The sequence below is a fragment of the Salvelinus namaycush genome, chromosome 14 (assembly GCF_016432855.1).
Source record: "Salvelinus namaycush isolate Seneca chromosome 14, SaNama_1.0, whole genome shotgun sequence".
Classification (NCBI taxonomy): domain Eukaryota; kingdom Metazoa; phylum Chordata; class Actinopteri; order Salmoniformes; family Salmonidae; genus Salvelinus; species Salvelinus namaycush.
In genome coordinates, this window is record NC_052320.1 from 15,650,285 (window position 1) to 15,667,596 (window position 17,312).

The window sequence follows — 17,312 nt, forward strand, 5'->3', positions numbered from 1 at the left end:
AGAAATAGTCCTCAGAAATTAACATTAAATTCTCTGGCAACAGTTCTGGTGGGCATTCCTGCATTCAGCATGCCAATTGCACGCTCCCTCAACTGGAGACATATGTGGCATTGTGTTGTGTGACACAATTGTACATTTTAGTGGTCTTTTGTTGTCCCCAGCACAAGGTGCACCTGTGTAATGATCATGCTGTTTAATCAGCTTCTTGATATGCTACACCCGTCAGGTGGATGGATTGTCTTGGCAAATGAGAAATGCTCACTAACAGAGATGTGCATAAATTAAGTATGAAAATCATTTGAGAAATGTATTTTTGTGCGTATGGAACATGTCTGGGATCTTTTATTTCAGCTCATGAAACATGGGACCAACACTTTACATGTTGTCTTTTTATATTTTTGTTCAGTATATGTACCCCTTTAATTGGATAGTTGAATATCATCTATTTTGAACATTCTCATACTTGACCAGCCCTGTTTCCTCAGTGAGAGTATGCTGAAAGACCACCATACAGGATTTAACATTTTGGCTTAAGAGTTAATGTTTTTAGTTAGTCACATGTTACTTTTACATGTTACATTACTGTGTGTGTATAGAGTTCACATTTCACACTGCAATTCTGTCACATATTCATGGCCATGTTATGAAACACCCATTTCTTTGCATTATCGATGCATCCATTGCACGTCCTCAGCTAAAATGGCAACATGATTTAAGGGGGGAAATAGTTTTTAGACAGTACTACTGTAGTTACAGTTAATATTCCATGCATCAACATTTTGGAATATTTATTCTTAAATTTGCTATACTGACATTTGAAAAAGCACAGCGTAAGCGAAGATGGGTACTTTCATACTTACAGTTCACTGATTGTGTCCAACCATGTGTATCTTGTTTATTACTGCCACATTGATAATGTTAAAATCAATGCTGCTCTAAAGTGCTTCTGTGCCGGTGTTTAGCAACATTACTTTTGTGGCTCTTACAAGACAATGTTATTATATAAGTAGGCAGAAGTCAGTAGCCTGTAAGACTACAACATACTGAATGATATAATGGTATGATGCTGTAAGATATTTTTAGATCACTAGAATTATCTGATGTAAGTGTAAATTATTGAAGAAATTATGTTGTACTCTGTCAGAACATCTTGCTCATGGCAGTTTGACTTCTGGTACATAATGTGGCCAGATTTATTGAGCTCATTGGGAGGTGTCATCCTGTTTAGATGTTTCCACTACAACTCCCTGTCTCTCTCTAAAGCCAGGGCAAGCCTGTGGCAGAACCCTGGCTATGGGGCAAGACTCTGGGAGTGGCTTTTGGGAATAATAACCTAGATGACTCTATCTTCTTATATTTGACCTACAGTATCTGTGAAAGAGGACTAATACAAGAAGTGTCTCAAAGACGTAAAGGGACGGTGGCAGCAGGGGATTGGGAATGTTCAAATGTTTCCAGACTGGTGTGTCATAGGGGAAATGGGTTGGTTCATTGTTATACTACCATCTGAAACTTCAGTGTCTGTGTATAGCATGAACTACTGAAGCATTACAGTACATTATTCTCACAGGAAGTATTTATTTGGTTCAATCAGCAGGGGTGCCTCCTTTTTTAATTTATTTCACCTTTATTTAACCAGGTAGGCTAGTTGAGAACAAGTTCTCATTTACAATTGCGACCTGGCCTAGATAAAGCGAAGCAGTTTGACACTTACAACAACACAGAGTTAAACAAACATACAGTCAATAATGCAGTAGAAAAATAAGTCCATATACAATGTGAGCAAATGAGGTGAGAACTTTGACTCTATTACTTTTTTCATTTCTGTTATTGGAAACAGTAACGTCCTTGTCACGCATTACCGCTTTCACAGCCTTGTTTGTGTATCGGTGGGCATCTTTCGCAAGACTGCATTGTACTACACTCGAAGCAACCATTTACCTAAACCAACAAGACTTTAAGGTGTGGAGACATTGTAATGAAATGTTATGAGTCATATATAAACTTGTATTACTGTATTTGTAAATTCGGACAATTCTGAACTATAGTTGGAATAGAAATAAATTGTTGGGTTTTCTGATGTTGTGTAGGGAATTTAAATGGTGCTTTCTATAAATGTGTCAAACTCATTCCACGGAGGGCCGAGTGTCAGTGGGTTTTTCGCTCCTCCCTTGTACTTGAGTGATGAATTAAGGTCACTAATTAGTAAGGATCTCTCCTCACCTGGTTGTCTAGGTCTTAATTGAAAGGAAAAAACAAAAGTCAGCAGACACTAGGCCCTCCATGGAATTAGTTTGATACCCCTGCTATAAACCAATGACAGACTGAGGACCAAAATAAATCAGTACTCCGCCTATAGACATCCTGTCCTTTGGATGAGTGGTTCATCAGTAATCAAATGTTGATAACATGGCTAGTCTACACAAATGCACTGAACAAAAATATAAACGCAACATGCAACAAAGATTTTACTGGGTTACAGTTCATATAAGGAAATCAGTCAATTAAAATTAATTATTTAGGCCCTGATCTATGGATTTCTGTTGGTCACAGATACCTTTTTTTTTAAGTAGGGGTGTAGATCAGAAAACCAGTCAGTATCTGGTGTGACCACCATTTGCCTCATGCAGCTTCGACATCTCCTTCGCATAGAGTTGATCAGGCTGTTGATTGTGGCCTGTGGAATTTGGTCCCATTCCTCTAATGGCTGTGCGAAGTTGCTGGATATTGGAGGGAACTGGAACATTCAGTTGTACACGTTGATCCAGAGCATCCAAAACCATGCTCAATGGGTGTCATGTCTGGTGAGTATGCAGGCCATAGAAGAACTGGGACAGTTTCAGCTTCCAGGAATGGTGTACAGGTTCTTGCGACATGGGGTTGTGCATTATCATGCTGAAAGATGAGGTGATGGCAGTGGATGAATGGCACGACAATGGGCCTCAGGATCTGGTCACGGTATCGCTGTGCATTCAAATTGCCATAGATAAAATGCCATTGTGTTCGTTGTCCGTAGCTTATGCCTGCCCATACCATAACCTCACTGTCACCATGGGACACTATTCACAACATTGACATCAGAAAACCGCTCACCCACACAACACAATGCCATCTACCTTTTACAGTTGAAACCAGGATTAATCTGAAGAGCACACTTCTCCAGAGTGCCAGTGGCCATCGAAGGTGAGCATTTGCCCACAAGTTGTTCACGACGCCGAATTGCAGTCAGGTCAAGACACTGATGAGGACGACGAGCTCGCAGATGAGCTTCCCTGAGACGATTTCTGACAGTTTGTGCAGAAATTCTTCAGTTGTGCAAACACACAGTTTCATCAGCTGTCTGGGTGGCTGGTGAAGAAGCCAGCTGTGGAGGTCCTGGGCTGGCGTGCTTCCACGTGGTCTTGGGGTGTGAGGCCAGTTGGACATACTGCCAAATGCTCAGAAATGACGTTGTGGAGGCAGCTTATGGTAGAGAAATTAACAATCAATTCTCTGGCAACAGCTATGTTGGACATTCCTGCTGTCAGCATGCCAGTTGCATGCTCCCTCAAAACTTTAAACATCTTTGGCATTGTGGCCTTTTTATTGTTCCCAGTACAAGGTGCACCTTTGTAAAGATCATGCTGTTTAATCAGTTTCTTTATATGCCACACCTGTCAGGTGGATGGATTATTTTGGCAAAGTTGAAAAGCTCGCTAACCGGGATGTAAACACATTTTTGCACAACATTTGAGAGAAGTAAGGGATATTTTATTTCAGCTCATGAAACATGGGACCAACCCTTTACATGTTGCGTTTATATTTTTGTTTTGTACAAATACAATTGGGAACAGTAAACAAGTTGACAAGCTAGACCTATATTAGTTATGTTTTGATAATAAGAAGTTTGGTGGGAACTGGATTGGGTGGAAACTGGTTTGCCCTGCCAGTTTAACTACCATCATAGGAAACATATTTTGTCTGTCCAAAGCATGTACAGAACAGAGGGTGTGGTAAACTAGTGCTCCCACTAAAAGTTCAGTGGTATGATCTTGCCTCACTGCATTTTGTGTGCAGAAGTTAGAATTGTATAATCTTACTAAAATGGGAGTGTTGCTTTCTGTGGACCTGCTCTGCAACATGAATACAGGCTAGAGCAGAAATGTGGGTTAAATTGGAGGATCCGAAGTGGAGGGGAAATCAGTGAAGAGAAAGAAAGAGGCAGACAATGCTAGTGTAAACAAATCATGTTCTGTCAAGTTTTTCTTTTTTTAATCTTGTGCCTTTGTATTTGAACCTTAGATTTGTCCCCAAAGTTAAATTGGCCGTAGAGCTTTCCACTCTTATCTTGACAGATGTGTGCAACTAGAATTTCAGGAGGAAATTCGATATGTAAAACATATCAACTTTGACTCACTCCTATTTTGGAGTGCATCTTAGTCCACTTATCATACATGATTTACAAATATCAGTGGGAAAGCACAGGTTGTAGGCTATACAGTGTAGCTTACTAAATGGCCAGTTTGTTTTGCATGGCCCGGTGACCCAGTTGGGGGGAGATTTCACTTAAGGACCAATGGAATGGTCTAAAATGTGCAAACTCCGCCCACCCGGGGCAACAGGCCATGCAAAACGAACACGCCCCGTGAGTAAAGCCTAAGCAGCTGACGTAAATAAACATCTGAATAGATATAAGCCTACTTACATGTCTACTCCGCCCTCCAACTATAAAATACAGCCTACTCTAGATAGAATTTTATTAAGCACATTTCAACTGGTAGGCCTACAGATCCGAATGCACAATAAACGTGGATGAAATGATGAATCTGGGGTATAAAATCATGTTCTTTTTATCAATTGCCATACATCCCTCAGGTAAGATTATTATATTCGTAAACATAACATTGCACAGACCACTGTAACAATGACAATGTAAATTGTAGAATTAATGCAGTGATTGAAATTGCCACTGTTGATGAGTACTACAAAGCAGGATCAATGAGTTAACCAGCTAACTTGCCTAAATATATTTAAATATTTATTTTTATTTTTTTTAAGATAAGCTTGGAATGGACATAGTGTAATTGTCTCAACAACCAAAAACACATTCAAGTTTATTTCTTAATGAACCAGAAAGTCAATAGTTATTATTATTATTTTTTTTTATCAATGTTGGCTAACTTGATTGATTCTGATTCTGCTTTACCTCTCTGGTGTGGCTCATTTGTTTGTAAACAGCTGAAGTTCCATCGAAATGTGGTATGCCGCCGTCCTTTCCACACATGCAAGTCAGGGACAAATACCTGAGACAGAAAAACATATTCAGCGAAGGAGCTAAAGTCCTCTACAGATGTGCTGAGGGCTACACTCAGTACAAAGGCAGTCGCTCTATCATGTGTGAAGCTGGAAAATGGACAAGGTTATCCATGAAGTGTGGAAGTAAGTAATAAGCTACAGCTAAGCATTTAGCTCAGTATATTGTTGTTGTGCATAACACTGGTTCAATGAATGTCATCTCATCATATCATTATGGTTATGATAAGTGTCTCGCTGCCTGAGTCTGATGTGATGCGTGGGATGAGATTGTTGTGGCAAGGAGCTATCATTTGACACTACTCTGGTGGTTGCAAAGAGAGAAAATGTGGGAAGTTGAATGTATATTCTCTTCAGTCGTTGAGGGCTGCAGTGTCGCCGGCTTAACACTTCTCTGTATGAGTCTTTATGTTGAGTTTGGCACATCCACCCTGGATTTGTTCCCTGACTGCTCTGCTGTTTTCTAATGTGTCCTCTCCTTAGAGAAAATGTGTGGATCTGCTGGGGAGTTGTTCAATGGACACTACGATTACACAGGGGCTTCGTTCAGGGACAAGGCATATGCAGTGTGCAATGAGGGGTAAGTAACCCACTGGACAAAAACTGACTCAATCAATGTGTTTTCCACATAATTTGAACCCCCAAAAATCTATGTGATGACATTGAATCAACGTGGAAAACTGATTGGATTTGCAAAAAGTCATCAAGAAGGGCATTTCATTTTTTTTTTCACCTAACTTTTAAACTAAATGACATAGTGACATTTTTTGTTGTTTTCACGTTGAATTCACATTAGTTGAAAACTCAACCAAATGTTATAAGAACTAGACATTGAACTGAGGTCCGTGCCCAGTGGGAAGTGTGTTGAATGTAATGAAATAGGCCTGAGATTTGTTTTCATCCCCTGTGTGATATTGGAACAGGTTTACACTGAAGGGGATGGAATACAGAATGTGTAAAGAGTCTGGCTGGAGTGGAGAGATTCCCACTTGTGAAGGTGTGCAACATTCAATTACCAATCTTACAGTAATATGCAGCAATAAGATATATCCCTTTCTAAGTAGGATACATAACACACCTCCTAATCAATGTAGTAAGCCCTGCTGTATGAAATACCAGACTGGCATGACCCTGTACTTGTCTAAGAGATTGTAGGCACGACACATCAAGATACTCCTGTTGAGACTTGACCGTGTTGGCCTTGGACATTCAGTCCGTAGTTGTCCCATCATCTCAAAAGCAGGATAATATCACATAATCAAACGTTTCTTTAGGCTACTACAGCATGGCTAAAGTCCTATCTACTGTACTGCAATGCTTTTTACCAAAGCATAAGCTCATTGTCTCCATGGAGGCATCTCCAAAATGAGCCACATTAACAATTATGTCATTATTGATGCAATAATGAATTAAACAAAAGGCACTACCATTTGAAATGTCCTCATTCTAGTAGGAGGTAAACCACAAGTGGTTCCAGCAGAAGTGTTCTGCCCTGATCCTTCTGTGGCCAACGGTGTGAAGCTGAGTGAGGCTGACTCAGTATACAAGGTCGGAGACTCAGTGACCTTCACCTGCTCTGAGGGTTTCCTCCTGACTGGAGCCCAGCAGCTTACCTGTGGACCAGATGGCCAGTGGCAGCCCCAGCCCCCACTCTGTCAGGCCTCTGATATAACTCAAAGCTCCAAGCCTGATGGTAAACATAACACCATCCAAGATCTGTCTCTTTGATCATTGAAATATATAAAACACGTTATGATGCATTGGTATTATACTAGATGTACTTTCTATCTATTGTCAAAATGGTCCATCTCCCTTTCCTTTAGGCAGATGTAGAGTACCACCGTACCTCCCCAACGCACACCTTTCTGACCGCTATATAACACAGACAGACTTTGGTCCTGGTGAACGGGTCCGTTACAGTTGTGCCTTGGGATACGGGAGAGCAAGAGGCACTTACTATAGTACCTGTGTCAGTGGGAAGTGGACGCCAGTAACTCTGAGATGTGAACGTAAGAACCCATAAGGAGAAGTATTATTGATGTTCAGAATATATTAAATGTATATGCACAGTATATAGTACATAAAGAACATTCAACAAAATGCAACTGCTCTGTCTCATAGGCAGCGTGTTCAGGAGATTGCACTTATCTTGTTTAACCATTAGGTGGCAGCAGATCCATAGCTAGTCTATATTATATCACTCTGTGGGAGTGAAGGTTTGTGTATTTTGTTATTTCCCCCAAAATTAATTGTGAAAGTTTCTTGTCCAAAGGCAAATCATGTGGATCTGCTGGAGAGATCTCTTATGGTGATTTCATTTATACCGGTGTACAGTTTGGGGATACAGCTACAGGGGTTTGTAATGAGGGGTAAGTATTCTGTTAGTCTATTTTCTCTCGAGGCTGCCTAACCCTCATAATTGTTACAGTGTACAAATAAAATGATGCATTGCCAGATTAAATCACTTTTTGTACCCATTTTTTAACCAGGTATCAACTGGTTGGACGGGATGTAAGAAATTGCATGAATGATGGCTGGGATGGGCGTGTTCCGGTCTGTGAAGGTAGGCTGTCACATACATTTTTTAGATAGGCTACTGGGCGATTCCACACCAGAGGGAGCGGGAAATATTTTTGATATCTCAGATTGTCCTGCCAATTCTAACATAGCAACTTCATTGGGAGGAAGAATGTTTGACATGTTTTTTTACATTTGTATCACAAAGTAATTTTGAGAAAATCATGATGAAAGTGGACATTTTAGGCCCTTTTTAGAGCTATACATGCCTCCTGTAAGGCCCTATGATCTGTGAACCATACATGATACAGACAACATCTTGGTGTCAAGAGTATTTCTTTATTCTGAAACACAATTTTTCACATTCATTTATTCAACATTGAAAATATTAATATCTCAAAACTACTCTTTTTGATTTTGTTAATTTTAAGACATATTGTTTGTAACAATATATACTGTACAAGTATATACATACAATTTCCAGTGGGCTCTCTGCTAATTCTGACGGTATTATACATTTTATGAGCCGTCAACACAGTGAATGGGAAATTCCCTCTGCTGGTGACTTGCTGAATGTGCAATCCTAAAGGAGGGCTGTGATTGGTTAATTACCTATAATATCAATTTCTATGTATAAAATGGGTCATGTCATTAAAAGTACCAGAGAGACCATTTTAGAAATTTGACATGTTTGAAGAGTGTATTGTTACAAACAATATGTCTACAAATAAGCAAAATGTTGAATAAATTAATGTGAGAATGTGTATTTCAGAATGTAGAAATACTCCATATTTTAGAGCAGACTATAAGGAGTATAATAACACCAAGATGTTGTCTGTATCATGTACAGTTCATGGATCATAGGGTCTCACAGGAGGCATGTATAGCTCTAAAAAGGCCCTAAAATGTCAACTTTCATCATGATTTTCTCAAAGATGGTTTGTGATACAAATGGAAAAAGCTTTTCAAGCATCCTTCCTCCCAATGAAGTTTTTATGTGAGATTTTCCAGAACAGTCTGAGATAACCAAAATATTTTCTGCTCTCGCTGGCGTGGAACCGAATCACCCTATTGCACCACACAGTATCACACCTGGGTCATAGGTCAATTGCTTTAGGTATCATTGTTTTAGTTTATAACATCCCTGAACTTCCAATACTGTCACCATAATATTTTCAAAATTGTTGTCATGTAATCATGTAAATCATGTAAATGTGTGTCTTTCAGCTGTGCAGTGTGCTGAACTTCCTACGGTGGTAAATGGAGAGACAAATGGCTATTTGGAACCACCTTACTTTTACAGCACTGTGATTGGCTATCGATGTCGCGTAGGGAAACTGATTGGAGCGAGAGAGATCTACTGTACCAAAGATGGGACCTGGAGTGATCCACCTCCAGAGTGCCAAGGTTCCAAATCCTTTTCAAGTCTATAGCTTCTCCAGCTCCACTATTTTGCAATGTTTTTTAGCAAACTAGGAACACCCCTTAGGTGTTGAGAACTTGGCCCCGAGAGTAATGTCAGGGAACAAACCGCTCATCCCCTTTAAAAACAATAGAATGAAAACGTATGTTGTCATTTAAATGCTCAATTGACAAGAGGAGCAAGAATGTCTCTTAAGTTTGGTGACTCTGTGATATTTGTCTGTGATAGGGGCATGGTGATGGATGGACCAGGCACCGTCACATGTGGCCTGGAAGGGAAATGGACTCCTGCCCTTCCCACATGTAAATGTGAGTAATTCTGAATGTTCTATTCACTGACAATATAACACTTTGTAGCCTTGGCTGATACATAACTGGAGTGCATTGTATAAAATTGTATTTTTTTTAAATCTTGTTTTACAGACCGGAAGAAATGAAAGTCAGCTACAATTGATCATTATCCTGAGTGGCACCAACTCAACAACTTTACCATAATAACTTTTACCATAATAACTCAATCCATTTTATCTAGTGGTGTAAAGTACTTAAGTAAAAATACTTTAAAGTTATACTTAAGTAGTTTTTTGGGGTATCTGTACTTTACTTTTTATATTTTTGACAACTTTTACTTCACTACATTCCTAAAGCAAATGATGTACTTTTTTACTTCATACATTTTCCCTGACACTCAAAAGTACTAATTACATTTAGAATTCTTAGCAGGACAGGAAATGGTCTAATTCACAACCTTTTCAAGAGAACATCCCTAGTCATCCCTACTGCCTCTGATCTGGCGGACTCACTAAACACATACTTCGTTTGTAAATGGTGTCTGAGTGTTGGAGTGTGTCCCTGGCTATCCATTTAAAAAAAATAAAAACAAGAAAATGTGGCCGTCTGCTTTGCGTAATATAAGGAATTTGAAAGTATTTATACTTGTACTTTTACTTTTGATACTTAAGTATATTTTAGCAATTATATGTACTTTTAATACTTAATTATATTTAAAACCAAATACTTTTAGACTTTTACTCAAGTAGTATTTTACTGGGTGACTTTCACTTTTACTTTTTCTATGAAGGTATCTGTACTTTTACTCAAGTATGACAATTGGGTACTTTTTCCACCACTGATTTTACCTTAGGGCATTTCCATGTAAAAGGACCCATGAGTACAAAGTTCATAGGAGCATGTCAAATTGGGTGTGAAATGAAAGCTAAGAGTCTATTATTATTGTTTACATTGTGACATATATATAGCCATTTTCCATCTTAAAAATGTGGAATAAGCAAAGGCTTTGATGGTCAAATATATGGTTAAAAAAAAGAAGAAACCCGCACACTGCTCTTGATAGTATCACTGCTCTTTAATAAGCTTTACGTATCAGACTTAAGGCCTTTGTCAGAACTTTTGTGAGTTTAAAAATAATTAGCATCCTTATGTAGACAGCTCCATCCACATCCGTTTTCTAAGAAGAGGCTACTCTCTACAATGTGACAATGAAACTCTTGATTTGGCATTGGGGAAAACACGAGATGAACTGCCACAAATAAAGAGCCATTAGAGTTAAAGAACACTGTAATGTTCACCACCACATATACTTTGAACTCGCGCAAAGTGGGAGATGCTGTCAAGAAACACTGGCATGTTTTATCATCGGACCCAGCTTTGCCAGCTGAATTTAAGAATTTACCACTTATTGCATATAGGAGAAGTCGCAATTTACGCGATAAATTGGTCCATGCCAACAGTCCATGCCAACAGCCAAAATAAAATCAGCCAGGCTCTTTTACACCCTCTTCCGAATGGTAGCTATAAATGCAGAGGTTGCGCACAGCGTAACAACATGATGAAGTGTGAATATATCTGCCACCCATATACAGGAAAATGGTTCCAAATTAATGACATTATTACGTGTTCTACTACACATGTTATCTACATGATTAAATGTCCATGTGGGCTGTGGTATGTAGGTAAAACCTCTTGTTCTTTCAAGCAGAGAATTAGTGAACATTAAAGTTCAATAAGGAGAAACGACAGGGATTATCCAATCGCAGTACATTTTAATGACCAAAAACGTGACATTTCTACCTGTAGATTTTGTGGCATAGAGAAAGTTAAGATATCAGGCAGGGGAGGTGATATAAATAATACTCTGAACAAAATATAATGTTTTGGGATTTTCACCCTCCAGACATTCTTTCCTAAAGGTCTTAATGATGAAATGCCTATGTATGTTATGTTGTAAATGTGAACATTTTTATTTATTTTAATTTCACCTTTATTTAACCAGGTAGGCTAGTTGAGAACAAGTTCTCATTTACAACTGCGACCTGGCCAAGATAAAGCAAAGCAGTGCGACACAAACAACAATACAGAGTTACACATGGAATAAACAAGCGTACAGTCAATAACACAATAGGAAAAAAAGAAAGTCTATTTACAGTGTGTGCAGATGACGTGAGGAGGAAGGCAATAAATAGGCCATAGTAATTTCAATTAAATTACAATTTAGCAGATTACCACTGGAGTGATAAAAACAATATGGGAATGAGGTAGGTAGATTGGGTGGGCTATTTACAGATGGACTATGTACAGCTGCAGCGATCGGTTAGCTGCTCAGATAGCTGATGTTTAAAGTCAGTGAGGGAATTGTAATTCTCCAGCTTCAGCGATTTTTGCAATTTGTTCCAGTCACTGGCAGCAGAGAACTGGAAGGAAAGGCGGCCAAAGGAGGTGTTGGCTTTGGGGCTGACCAGTGAGATATACCTGCTGGAGCGCGTGCTATGGGTGGGTGTTGTTATCGTGACCAGTGAGCTGAGATAAGGCGGAGCTTTACCTAGCATAGACTTATAGATGACCTGGAGCCAGTGGGTCTGGCGACGAATATGTAGCGAGGGCCAGCCGACTAGAGCATACAGGTCGCAGTGGTGGGTGCTATAAGGGGCTTTGGTAACAAAACGGATGGCGCTGTGATAGACTGCATCCAGTTTGCTGAGTGGAGTATTGGAAGCTATTTTGTAGATGACATCGCTGAAGTCGAGGATCGGTAGGATAGTCAGTTTTACTAGGGTAAGTTTGGCGGTGTGAGTGAAGGAGGCTTTGTTGTGAAATAGAAAGCCGATTTGATTTTGGATTGGAGATGTTTAATGTGAGTCTGGAAGGAGAGTTTACAGTCTAGCCAGACACCTAGATATTTGTAGTTGTCCACATATTCTAGGTTAGAACCGTCCAGGGTAGTGATGCTAGTCGGGCGGGCGGGTGCGGGCAGCGAACGGTTGAAAGCATGCATTTGTTTTTACTAGCGTTTAAGAGCAGTTGGAGGCCATGGAAGGAGTGTTGTATGGCATTGAAGCTCGTTTGGAGGTTAGTTAACACATGAATAAATGCCCCCATTTCAAATTACTCTGACGTTTTTCTTGCGTGGTACCCAATGATTTATGAAAACTTGCTTGGTGGTTCGATGTCCTCATTGTGGTTTTACGGACGTGTTTAATACGTTTTATGTACACTATTAGAATATTTATAAAATTCACATTGTTATATTTGGTAACACTTACTTATTTTCCCTCGACTCCAAAGCCATTCGAAGCATGGTACGGATGTGGGTGGAGCTATGTCTACATAAGGGTGCAAATATATTTTTTTAAACTCACAAAAGCTCTGACGAAGGCCTTGAGTCTGATATGTAAAGCTTATTAAAGAGCAGTGATACTATCATGAGCAGTGTGTGGGCTTCTTATTTTTTCTCATCTTATTCAATTGTTACCATGAACCTGCAACAAAGATAGCTCAGATGTGTGAGTGCCTTTTGAATTTTGGTACAATATATGGAAAAGGGGTCTTAGACATCTACCAGAAAATGTCTTAAAAGTGATTTGAAATACATCAAACACATTAATATTGAACTGAAGACCCCTGCCAAGTAATGGAAACACATATTTAGTTTTGGAGAAATGATTTAGTTTAAGAAAGTTTAAGAAACATTGCCTTGTGACTTGTAATTCCGTTACTAAAAACCCACATATCTTTAATATATTTTCTAATTTCTCTCCCTCATGAGGAGAGAGGATAATAAAAGTTAAAAGAAGTAACAAGTAAAAGTAAACTTACCAATTAGTTATAGTGTTTTAAAATATGTTTAATTGCCACATACACCAGATAAGTGCAATGAAATGGGTTGTTTTACAGGGTCAGCCATAGTATCGGGATGACCCTGGAGCAAATTAGAGGTAAGTGCTTTGCTCAAGGGCACATCGACAGATTTTACACCTTGTCAACTTGGGTATTCAAACCAGCGACCTTTCGGTTACAGGCCAAATGCTCTAACCGCTAGGCTACCTGCCGCCCTTCAGGATACATTACCATGAAGAGAACGATATTCATATCCATAATTATGCATTTCTGTAGCTGACATCCAATTCTTTCTGCAGACATCTTTGAATCTTAATTCGGAGTAAATATTTCGTTTTTGGGAAACGTGGTCACATAAAAAACAGAGGGAGATTTTACCGTAATTCTGTATCCAAACTTTGCATCTGTACAGTTCTTCCAGTAAATGTGTTTCTGTGAAATTTGTTGTGTGAATTGTTCAAAGCTGTCCTTGTTCATAGAGTTGTATGGTTTGTTAAACTTTTTCTGTTTTCTGCAATGCATGGTATAAAATATTGTATCAAACGATAACGCACGTGAATTTAAAACTTTTTTTTTCTCCAATTGCTGCTTCAAGTTTGTATCTGTGGAATTCGGCTCACGTTCCCTGAGAGGTGGGACAGCTTTGAGGTGCATGTTGCTTCAGGAATGAATGAGTGAGTCCGTGCCAAACTGACAGTACGCAGTGGCACTGTCTGTCTCTGTGCCAATGAGAGCCCAGCCTAAGGCACTTCCTCCCTTCACTGTTCAGGCCTAGAGCAGGAGGACCAGATAAAGGGGGAATCTGCTGTTGCTACATTTTTTTACTTATAAATTAACGATATGTACCCATTGATTCTTGAAGAATATAACTTATAAATGCCTTATGAGCATACTTCAACTGTTGTACCCCATCAGAACCCAAAATATAAGCTTGTTTTACCCCAATGTTTGTAAACAAAGTAAATGTAAACAAACACTATATAGCCTCAAAACATGGTTAAACTACACATGTTATATCATGGATGGTTAGTCCTTGCATCCAGAGCTCTGTCTATTAATTTAAGAGTGGTTACATTTCTCCAACCCCATCCCTCAGCTTTTTACTGAAACAATGTTATACAGTTTATTGCTTCATCTGCTGATTGCTTCTTTAAAGGGAATCATTGATGAGCAAATGCAGAAATAAGAGTGCTTTGTGCTTCTCTGTGACATGATTATGTTTTATTTAACCTTTATTTAACTAGGCAAGTCAGTTAAGAACAAATTCTTATATACAATGGCAGCCTACCCCGGCCAAACCCAGACGACGCTGGGCTAATTTTGCCCTATGGGATTCCCAATCACGGCCGAATGTGATGCAGCCTTGATGATGGTGACATGATGATCGAAATATGCTATTTAGGACACACATGCATCTCTGACATGTAGAATAAGGAATCCCATCAGCTCTATTATTGGTATTTCTGTCTGCAACGTTAATAAAGTACGTTTTCATACTGAACATGGCCAGAAACAGGTGGTCAACCTTCAGAGCTTGTGTGAGCACCATGCTGCCACTAGAGGGCAGTCCAGGTTTGTGCTGGATGGTTTCTGCTGAATAGGTGTGTAGGCAGTCGCCTGTAAACCTATGCAGACTAGTCTCTCACAGCAGATGTATATGCAGACTGGTACAGTGAGACTATAGAGGGGTGCGGTAAATGCACAGTCATGATTGAGGCTGTAACGTCATGTGCTGATAGAAGACAACGTACTGTTTACAGACCACTTTATGAAGGACTGCTGGTGTTGCCCTTATTTTCATGTGCACAGCTACACAGGCCTTCTTACAGCTTTACCACTTCACTCACTTAACAGCTGTTGCGTTTAACTGCCTGTTGTAATCATAATATCCCGACAAGCATTGATCTGAAATCATTTCAGGCAGGCAGAACAAACAGACTTCAAAACAAATTGAGGGGCTTTACCGTAATCCTCTTTCATAACCCCCTGTTAGATGTTCATCATGACCAAATTGCTTCAGAGTGTTTCAAACAAAATGATGCTGCATATGGTGCGGATTTAATGAGGATTTATTTATGTATTTTCTATTGTTGCCGAGGAATGAGGTGATGTGAGCACAGTCATCCAAAAACAAAAGCTACGGGAGGATAAACAGTCTGCAACGTTGCTCTCTCATAGAGAGTGTTCCCTGTTACTGTCAAGATTATATTTATATAATGCAATTATAATTATATAATACCATTATAATTATATTTATATAATGACATAATTAGATTTATATAATACCATCAGAATTATATTTATGTAATGCCGTTATAATTATATTTATATAATACCATTATAATTATGTTTATATAATGCCATTAGAATTATATTTATATAATGCCGTTATAATTATATTTATATAATACCATTATAATTATATTTATATAATGCCATTATAATTATATTTATATAATGCCATTATAATTATATTTATATAATACCATTAGAATTATATTTATATAATACCATTAGAATTATATTTATATAATGCTATTAGAATTCTCCATCTGTAGGCTGCGAGAGGGAAATAATTACTTTTAACAGCTTTCTCTTTGGCGATTACACAGATCAATAAATGAGCAGCGAATGAAATACTACAGTATACTGTAGAATACTTCAGTACTTACTGTAGAATTCTATAATGAACTGTAGTATAAGCTACTGTAGAATACTATACTACACACTGTAGTAACCCTTTATCATGTGTAGTACTTACTATAGAATGTTGTAGTATACTGTTGAAAACTACAGTAAATACTACAGTATTATCCAGAAGGATACAGTAAAGTCAGCAAAAACACTACAGTCCGCAAAAACACTACACTTTTTTAACTATAGTAAATACTACAGTATATAATTTGCATATACCCTGCCCGTTCCCCTCCCCCATATTGCAATTTGTCCCACCCCTAAGTGAGAAACCTACAAGCCAAGTATAGATATTTTGTGTTCCCTACAAGTCATAGAAAAGAGCAGAAGTGCTGAACTATCTGTTCAGATCCCAATCCTACCTACAGGTTATGGAAATGTTCTGTTTTAGTATTTCTCCAGTAGGTTTTCTGAAGGAGGAAGCAAAAACACTACAGTAATGTCTGCAGTATACTACAGTCTCCAAAAACACTACAGTAAATACTGCAGTATACTACAGTCTCCAAAAACACTACAGTAAATACTGCAGTATACTACAGTCTCCAAAAACACTACAGTAAATACAGCAGTATACTACAGTCTCCAAAAACACTACAGTAAATACAGCAGTATACTACAGTCTCCAAAAACACTACAGTAAATACTGCAGTATACTACAGTCTCCAAAAACACTACAGTAAATACTGCAGTATACTATCAATCAAATGTATTTATAAAGCCATTCTTACATCAGCTCATGTCACAAAGTGCTGTACAGAAACCCAGCCTAAAACCGCAAACAGCAAGCAATGCAGGTGTAGAAGCACGGTGGCTAGGAAAAACTCTGAAACTCCCTACATTCTGCAAAAACAGCACATTAATTACTGTAGTACATACTACAGTTATTTTACTACAGTATTTAAACTATAGTTAACTGTAAATACTACAGTATACTACAGTGAATACTATAGTATTTATACCATAGTATCCTATTATCATGACACAAGGCGAGACCCAGATGCAGATGGTTGGAGTCTTACAATGTTTATTAATTCAAAAGGAGTAGGCAAGAGTGGTCGTGGACAGGCAAAAGGTAAAAATCAGATCAGAGTCCAGGAGGTACAGAGTGGCAGACAGGCTCGTGGTCAAGGCAGGCAGAAAGGTCAGACAGGCAGGTACAGAGTCCAGAAACAGGCAAGGGTCAAAACCCAGAGGACCATAAAAAAGGAGAATAGCAAAAAGCAGGAGAACGGGAAAACCGCTGGTTGACTTGG

The 17,312-nt window shown here is 38.8% G+C and overlaps 1 protein-coding gene across 1 annotated transcript; it reads left to right on the forward strand.

Annotated features, from left to right (window-relative positions):
* Window positions 1–5,144: 5,144 nt before the first annotated feature.
* On the forward strand, window positions 5,145–9,307 carry LOC120058861 (complement receptor type 2-like). Its single transcript, XM_039007599.1, has 8 exons — window positions 5,145–5,418; window positions 5,776–5,872; window positions 6,216–6,289; window positions 6,743–6,985; window positions 7,116–7,301; window positions 7,565–7,661; window positions 7,782–7,855; window positions 9,037–9,307. Exons 1-8 carry the CDS (start codon window positions 5,241–5,243, stop codon window positions 9,240–9,242), a joined length of 1,155 nt encoding a protein of 384 aa, XP_038863527.1. The 5' UTR covers window positions 5,145–5,240; the 3' UTR covers window positions 9,243–9,307.
* Window positions 9,308–17,312: the final 8,005 nt, after the last annotated feature.

Coding starts and splice junctions, on each gene's coding strand:
- LOC120058861 (XM_039007599.1), top strand. CDS start 5,241: ATGCCGCCGTCCTTTCCACACATGCAAGTCAGGGACAAATACCTGAGA. Junction 7,302..7,564: donor AGTAACTCTGAGATGTGAAC/GTAAGAACCCAT, acceptor TCTTGTCCAAAG/GCAAATCATGTGGATCTGCT. Junction 7,662..7,781: donor ACAGGGGTTTGTAATGAGGG/GTAAGTATTCTG, acceptor TTTTTTAACCAG/GTATCAACTGGTTGGACGGG.